At 36.6% G+C, this 8,650-nt stretch overlaps 1 protein-coding gene across 1 annotated transcript; it reads left to right on the top strand.

Annotated features, from left to right (window-relative positions):
- The first annotated feature begins 1,705 nt into the window (after positions 1-1,705).
- On the top strand, positions 1,706-7,126 carry LOC126711255 (origin of replication complex subunit 2). The gene is made up of 6 exons (XM_050411253.1): positions 1,706-2,016; positions 2,107-2,213; positions 4,905-5,037; positions 5,436-5,730; positions 6,382-6,609; positions 6,698-7,126. The coding sequence occupies exons 1-6, from the start codon at positions 1,717-1,719 to the stop codon at positions 6,895-6,897; spliced, it is 1,263 nt and encodes a 420-aa protein (XP_050267210.1). The 5' UTR covers positions 1,706-1,716; the 3' UTR covers positions 6,898-7,126.
- Positions 7,127-8,650: the final 1,524 nt, after the last annotated feature.

Here is an 8,650-nt window from a genome sequence, read left to right as displayed (position 1 = left end):
CTAATTAAGGGTGCAAGATGGAGGGTTGGGTGTGGAGAGGTCATTAGTATTTGGAATGATGCATGGCTACCATCACAGGAGCACCCACGGACTCTTTCAGATATTGTACTAGGTTTTGACGATGGTAGAGTTTTTGATCTCATCAATCAGAGTACAAGAACTTGGGATGCAAATTTAGTGCACAATTTGTTTTCACCTGAAGAAGTTGAAATGGTTCTTAGCATCCCATTGAGCCGTACCCCAGTGGAGGACAAAATCATTTGACCCTTCACCCCTTCAAGTAACTATACAGTAAACTCGAGTTCCAAGTTCCTAGCCAAACTAAACTTTATTTTTGTTCCTGTAGGTAATCCGTAGCAGCAAAATGAGGTGTGGAAGCGGATTTAGGGGCTCAATGTTCCTAGTAAAGTGTGGAATTTCATGTGCCAAGCTTGCAAAGAAGCCATACTAGTTAAGCACAACTTGTTGAAAAGGAAGATTCTAAATGAGGATAGATGTGAACAAGGTGGGGTGGAGTCTGAAACAGCTGTCCATGCACTTTGGAATTATTCCACGTTGGACGAAATCTGGGAAAGCACTCCAGGCTTTGAAGATCAAAGTCAACTTGGTGCTTCAAACCTCATGGACCTGATCAACTTGACTCATGAGAAAAGGAAGAATGTGGACCTCCTAGCTATGGTGATGTGAACAATATGGCACCAACGAAATCAACTCCGAGTAAGCTCAAACGTCTTCCCCAAAGCCTAGGTCCTTCAACAAGCTACACAGACCCTTGCAACATTCCAATAGAGCCAACAATCCCTCATCAATCACACAGCAGTTGCGAGACCTTAGCATCGTGCTCAATGGTGCCCTCTTCCAGCAAATTGTGTCAAATTGAACTTCGATGGTGCTGTTTTTTCGGAGTTGGGCAAGGCTGGTCTGGGTGTTGTGGTCCACGACTGTCAAGGAAATGCCATTGCTTCACTATTTGAACAAGCTCCCTTACCGTTTTCACCAGTCATAGTGGAAGCCATGGCTGCTACAAGAGCGATAACCTTCGCACGTGAACTTGGTATTAACGAGTTTATGTTAGAAGGAGATTCGGAAACAGTAATCAACACTCTCCGAAGCACAGAAGCCTCCCTAACAACTTATAGCCATCTTCTTGAATCTGCTAAATCCACTCTAGTTACTAGTAAATGTATAGCCTTCACCCATATTCGTAGAATTGGTAATAGAGTAGTACACAACCTAGCTAAACATACTAGACATGTTAGAGGTTTGTCGGTGTGGGTGGAGAATATTCCACCACACCTCTATGATGTACTCTTTGCTGATCCCGACTGATTTTTTAATAAAATAGTAGTCTTCATTCTCAAAAAAAAAAAAAAAAAAAAAAAAAAAAAAACAAAAACTGAAGGTTAGAATTATTATTACTTTTATATTCGATAGCTAAGGTGGAAGGATTTGAATTTCTAAGAACTTATGTAATAAAGAGATTATTTTCATATTAATTTTGAGAAGGAAAATATAATTTTACTATATAGTCATGGGTGCATGTGATTTAAATTTGAAAAATAAAAATAAAATGTATCAAAATAAAATAAAATTTATTATTAGATTTAACGAGAACCCTCAAACGGCAAACCCTGCGGTCGTATTGAGTGTAATTGCCGTACAACTTACAAGTTAAAATGAGAAAGAGCCCAATGGACCTTATTCAACCCGGCCCGTATGTCAGTTCAACTTCTCGACCCGAATGTGAGCAAAAAAAACGCGGGAAAATTCGCTTCTAGGGCACAAACAAAAAGAGCCAAATTTTCTTCACTTCACTCATTACGACTTCCCCGCCATTTCTGGCATATCAATCAGCTTGAGAAATCGTTAACAATGGAGACCAACAATGACATTGAAGATATGGAGGAAGAGGAGGAATTCGGATTCTCGAGAAACTATTTTCTAGCGAAAGAATTGGGAAGCTCGGGAAAGAAATCCGCTCGCAAGCTCTCTGAAATTAACCTCGTTGACGAACAGGTACTCGCTCTTAAAATCTAGGGTTCTTAATCTTCACAAAAAGATCAAAAAAATTTCAATTTAGTTTATTTTTGTGAAATTTATGTTTAGGAACTGAGGGCAGCGGCGTCTAACATTGAGCCAAAGCACGAGAAAGAGGTCGTGGCTTTGATGAACAGCTACAAGAGTTTGTACTCGAAATGGGTTTTCGAGCTAAGGTGTGTGCTCTGCTTTATTTAATCAAGAAATGGAGGAGTTGTTCTTTATATATATATGATGGAATAGAGGTGTGTTTGTTTAGTTGTGGTGTTTGAAATAGTTTGGTGTGTAGTGTTTTGTTTTGTTTTGTTGAGAGTGATATTGAGCTGAAATCACTTCAATTGTGACAAATTTAGGGTAAGCATTGTTACAATTATTTGTTTGTGTATGAGTACCTAGATTGTTTCATTCATATGGATTCCTAGATTTGGTATTGGGATGGTATTTATTTTTGTTAATCTGTGATGGGTGTGTAATTTTGTGGTTTTTAGTTTGCATAGCGTGAACTGCGTAAATGATTGATACCTATGTTAGGGAGCCAATTGTGCACATTTAGTTAATTGATATTAGAGGGGCTTGTATGGTGTTTATGGTGATGGAACGGAGATGGTGTGAAAGAATTTGGAGAAATAATTACATAGGATGAACACCGTAGGCTGGAAGATGCGTACTGGTCAGCACAATTGAGTAAATCAAAATAGAATCAATAGATAAGATAAAGGATGAAAATAATCAGCACAGAACAAAATTTATGCTGAAAAATGATTATAATTATCCTGGCATGGCATGATATCAGATGGTGATGTCTTGCTGCTGAAAAAAGAATAGTAGCAGCAGCCAGAGTAATGGAACAATAATAGACTGAAAAGAATTTGATGGGCTTGGCACAAGGTGGTGCAGGAGCAAGTGTTATTTTTATCTCTCCTATTGGTCTAGTTTCTCACCATTTATATCAGCCTTTTTTCCCCCTGCATGAACAGCGGAACTGACAATGAAGCCCTGCTTATTGGATTAGAACTAGCTGTGGAAAAAAGCTAATTTCTCAGGAATTTTAGACCAAGCTTCTGATTAACTTTGATTTTGGCTAGCTTTTAGTGCCAACTCTTCGATAAATTTCTTCCTAGAAGTATCCCCCACTACTAAAAAGGATGTTCACTTAAAATATCCCATATGCGTTGGCAGGAACAAGGGAAGGAGTCATATTTATCTTGACAGTAGCAAGAGTAACAATAATGTTTATAATGTTACAGCAGGGGTATCAAAGAAGCAACCTCAACTTGAGAATCAAGAAGATTCATGTATTTGTAGATTTGCAACCTAGGGAATTTAACTTGGTCCAACCCAAAACGAAATCTACTTTAAGAAGAAAATTGAGGGGTTTCATCTTTGAATAGTTACTCAGGAAAGCAAGATGGTACAGGAGGGAAACCTGTTAACTACGATTTCATAGTCACCTTACCCTAGTAAACCCGGCACCTATGAGAATTGAGGATAACAGGGGCATTGTCCTCACTTTCAGGAGAAATGCATGACTTTATAGCTCATTTGCTGCCCTTCTCTTGCTTGGTGTTGGACATTTACTGTTTGGTAGGACCGGACAACTGCTGATATATGATAATACTCTTTCTTAAAATATTGTTGTGAAGTATATATCTATTTATATCTTTAATTATCGGATGATAGTCTTAGGTTGTGATATTGATCTTATGGGGAACAAAATCAACGGCCCAGGCTAGGACTCACTTATATAGCAAACAAGACGACTTGGAATGGGAATTCTACTTCAAATGGGTTTCCAAAGCCCAAGCAAGGTGGCGGGTGTCCAGCTCTTAGGGTGAGGGGTGAGAATCAATCTGAATTCTAGCATTGGATGGGCTACCAATAGGCTGAGGCATAAGCCTTTTATTGGAGCTTAGCCCTGATTGGCCAGCTCAACATGGGAAGATGAGAAATCTCATTCAATTAGAAATGGTATTAAAAAATTGAACACCAAAAGAGTTGACCACTGAGTTGTATGAGGTAGGAAACTCTCAAGTACAGTTCTAAGGGAAGGAATTTACCTGCCCATTCTGAGCAAAACTACAGAGGGAAACTTTTAACTCATTAACCAAATATTATCTGGAAGGGTAAAGAAGGTAAAGTGTTTTCCCAAAAAACCATGGAAGCTACTGGGAAACAGAAACGCTTGAACTAAGTTGGCAGTGGTACCAAAGTAATGGACTATCTTTGGGAAGAATAGCATACCGGTAGAGAAGCTTCTGCCAAGCATTTATGGTTATACGTGAGGATAAGCATCCTTACTGCTCCTTTATATGGTACAGGGATTTTTCCAAAGGTTCTTTGGCACGAGGATTAGTTTCAGTTTGAGACATTGCTTCTTTATTTTTATGTTATTTTACGTTGCCCTTAAAGATAGGTACTCTATTGATAATTCTAGGTGATACTTCATCTATACTTAGCAAACGCAACTTAAGGTTGTACCTAGCGCACAAGGCTCCCACTTTTGCAAGGTCTGGAAGAGGTTATGATAGACAGTTTTACCCCCAATTTATTGGAGAGGCTGATTCTCGGACTCAAACCCACAACCTTGTGCTTGTGCTTGTGCTTTTGGTGGAAGGCACTTGCCATCACAAACCCAACTTATACTTTTTAAAATTTTGCACCTGGTGGAGACTTAGTTCATGCATAACTGCACATTGCTTTGATGACTTTGAGGAATTGATTAACAGGTTAACCATGTATTATTGTTGGTGTACTTGTTTTCTTTTTTTTTTCGTTTTTTATTGTCATGCTTGGAAAGTTATGTAACTAATATTGTTTGTTATTGGAAATCTCTTCATGTGTTTTATCTGTTCTTTTCAATTTAACAGATGTGGTTTTGGCCTTCTGATGTATGGATTTGGATCTAAGAAAGCTTTGATTGAAGATTTTGCTTCAATGGCGTTGACTGACTATTCTGTAGTTGTAATCAATGGCTATCTTCAAGCAATTAATATTAAACAGGTATCATTTGCGCAAACACAATTTGAAGGTGATAAGTGCTTACTTCACTGCTTGCTATTTATATTGATGTATCTATTTTTAGACATAAACCAATGAGCTATAACTCAATTGGTATTTCTTCCTCCCGTTATTATGGATGGAGGGTGAGGTCGTGGGTTCATGACCCACTGAGTGCATGTATAACTTACCAATCAAAAAATCTATTAGCCCTTCACCAAAAAAAAAAAAAAAAAAAAAATCTTTTAGCAGACATAGATTTAACAAAAAAATTGTTTCCACTACCGAATTGCAAATGGAACACGATATACACTATAAAAAAAATAAGGAGGCTGTGTACTGTTTATTGACCTTTTGTTCTCCCCATGCTCCATTACTGATCTCTGCTGTTTAAAATGTAGGTTGTGATAGCCTTAGCTGAAGTTCTATGGGATCAATTGAAAAGCAAACGAGCGACTTCTTCAGGGAACCTGCCTAAAGTTCAACAGCCATTTAATTCTCGGTCCATGGATGATCTTCTTGCATTTTTGAATGGATCAGAAGCAGAGGATAAAGATTGTTTCATATGTGTTGTTATTCACAACATTGATGGACCTGCATTAAGAGACTCTGAAACTCAACAGTATCTTGCGCAAATAGCTTCTTGTTCTTGCATCCGTATTGTTGCTTCAATTGACCATGTGAATGCACCTCTTTGTAAGTATATTTGTTATTATAATAATTATTTCATAGAGATTAAGTTAGCACTTAGCAGTGTGCATGTTAATTTCTTGTCTAATTACTAGTAATATTATTATGATTTCATACCACAGGACATTTTTTTCTTCATTGTGCTTTTGCATTGTTCTACTATCTCAATCAAATTTTTGCTGTTAATTCTGTTAGTGTGGTTGAAGTTAAATTGTTCAATTATTTTAGGTAAATATGTCTTTTGCAAGTGAGACTTTTGATGTTGGGTGTGAAGGATTTGATATGCATTCAATTCTCTTATTCTTCGAAGTTTTGAATTTCTTCATTGAAAGATGAAAGGTCTAAATGAAGGGATTGATCGTTCATTTAGGCTAGTTTGGGATCTGACTTTTCTCCTGATAAGCCACAAAAAGGTGTTGGCCAATTTGTCATCCTTCCCTGCAACTGCAAGTGGAGAACAAAATATTTCCATGTTGACTCTTTGGTAGTGTATATTTGTGTGTTTGTATATTCATTGTAACAAACTGTCTGCATGAAAAGAATATGCCAATTTGAAGCATATCAGAGATAGAATATTCTGAATATTACTGTTTGTTTGTTTGTTTTTTTTGTGTGGGCTCTTTGAGCCTAATTACCATATCCTAATTTGGTTGACAGTGTGGGACAAGAAGATGGTTCACACACAGTTCAACTGGTGTTGGTATCATGTTCCGACCTTTGCTCCATACAAGGTTGAAGGAATGTTCTTTCCTTTGATTCTTGCACATGGCAGTACCGCTCAAAGTGCCAAAACTGCTGCAATAGTTTTGCAGAGTTTGACACCCAATGCCCAAAGCGTTTTCAGAGTTCTTGCAGAATATCAGCTGTCTCATCCTGATGAAGAAGGCAAGAAGCTCTCTGTACTTTTAAGGAATTTTGTTGTGAATTTTAGTTTTTATATATTTAGTCTCTTTTTTTTTTCTTTCTTTTTCAGGGATGCCAATTAACATTTTGTACACAGTCTGTAGAGAGCGTTTCCTGGTCAGCAGCCAGCTTACATTGAATTCCCATTTGACAGAATTTAAAGATCATGAATTGGTCAAGACCAGAAGGCATTCGGACGGCCAGGATTGCTTGTACATCCCTCTCACGACTGAGGCACTTGAAAAACTATTAATGGAGATTAATCAATAACTTTTTCATGTCCTATTTGTGTTTATATAATCCTCTTGGAAAAAAAAAAATTAAAGATTGAATTGCCTTCTCTCAGACCAAAAGAAACTTTCCTCTTGGATAGTGTTTTTCCAAACGCATTTTAATGCAGAAATCAATAGATTTTTGTTCTTATGCTGAAAAAACGGTTCTTTGTTTTTTTAAAACAAAATTTAAAAAAAGAACCAATTTGTTGGTTTTTATTTGTTTATTAGTTGTTGGCCATTTAATTGAACCTTAAAAATAAAAATAAAAAGTCCACTATAACATAGCATTTAAGAATCTAATATGTTCTTAGAAATGTGGTACTTGGGAATTTGGACAATTGGGATGTAAGTATGTCATTTTGATTTGATTAGGAATATGATTAAATTATTGAGAGTGTGGGATTCTTATGTTTGGTTTAATCCTAAAAATCCTATATAAATTACTCATTTTTCTTCAAACATCTTTAGTTTTATAAATATTTTGTCAAGTGTTTATCCATCACTTTAATAATAAAAATAACATGAGCTTTGAATTAAGTCAAAGATCCTAAAATAATAGAGTAACATTAACACATAAAATACAAAAATAATTATTTTATGGTTTATATAGACATCGTACCTTTTCAATTAATGTTATTATTTTATTAAAATACTAAAACAATTCCAGATGGAGATAAAAATCAAAGTAAAAAACTGATTGTTAATATTTTTTTATGAGAAGAAACTAATTATTAATATGATTGAGCATATCTAATCAATTGAGAATCTATAGTCGAGTTTAAAAATGGGACCAAAACTTGGTTATATGAAAAGATAATCATATAAAGGTGAATAGAACCATTATATATACTAGCCTCTGAGCACGCGCGTGAATATATATAAAAAATGGGACAAAGACTTGGTTATATGAAATGATAATCATTAAAGGTGAATAGAACCATAGTATATAAGTTGAATATATATTATATAGCACACACTTTATTAAAATATTTATAATACTAATTTTTTTTTTTATTATTGATACAATAAAATTTTAATTTATAATGTTTACTTCATAATAAGTACTGTAAGGGCGGTTTTTGGGGCCCAGGCCCAGCAGGCAAGCGATTCTGCCCAAAAGACCCTCAAAAATGAATTTATAGAGAGTAGGTCACAGAATTAGGTCTTGACAGAGTAAACGTAGTTATAAGCAAGCCATGCAACCATTTGAACGTGGGGATATTCCATTAAGCTTTCTGGGATAACAGTTTGTGGGGCTGTATCTTATGCTTTGTTTATAGAACTTCTTTTTCTTTCCCTCTTTTTTCTCCTTTCTTCCCTCCCTTTTCGATCCCCCAGCCATGGGGATTTTCTTCTTTTATATAGCATCTTTCGAACGATAATGACTCTACACTTGTTAATCATCTGGGCCTCTACTTGAGTGCCTGTCCTATAGGACATCCTCCTTCTTTTCTGTGAGTTGCACTGGCCAAGATAATTCTGTTCTCCTGTCCTTTCCACGTTAATGCGGCTGGAAAAGTAGCTTCCTTGCATTTAATGCGGCAGTTGTGGTTGCCACCTGAACGTCCTACATTTTTTCTTGATTTTGAATGACCTTTCACCATGTAAAGGGTGTGAATCAGACTCCCATTTGGTGCGTCCGAGGAGGTACTACTCCTCGGACGCCCCTTAAGCAAGCCCGGCCCAACATGATTGGGCTGGGGGGTCCTCTGCCCGTGTCTTCGCTTCCTATTATGGTTGGGTTTAGT

The sequence above is a fragment of the Quercus robur genome, chromosome 2 (assembly GCF_932294415.1).
Source record: "Quercus robur chromosome 2, dhQueRobu3.1, whole genome shotgun sequence".
NCBI lineage: Eukaryota > Viridiplantae > Streptophyta > Magnoliopsida > Fagales > Fagaceae > Quercus > Quercus robur.
Note: the sequence above shows the minus strand (reverse complement) of the source record. Positions and strands in the feature narration are given on the sequence as shown.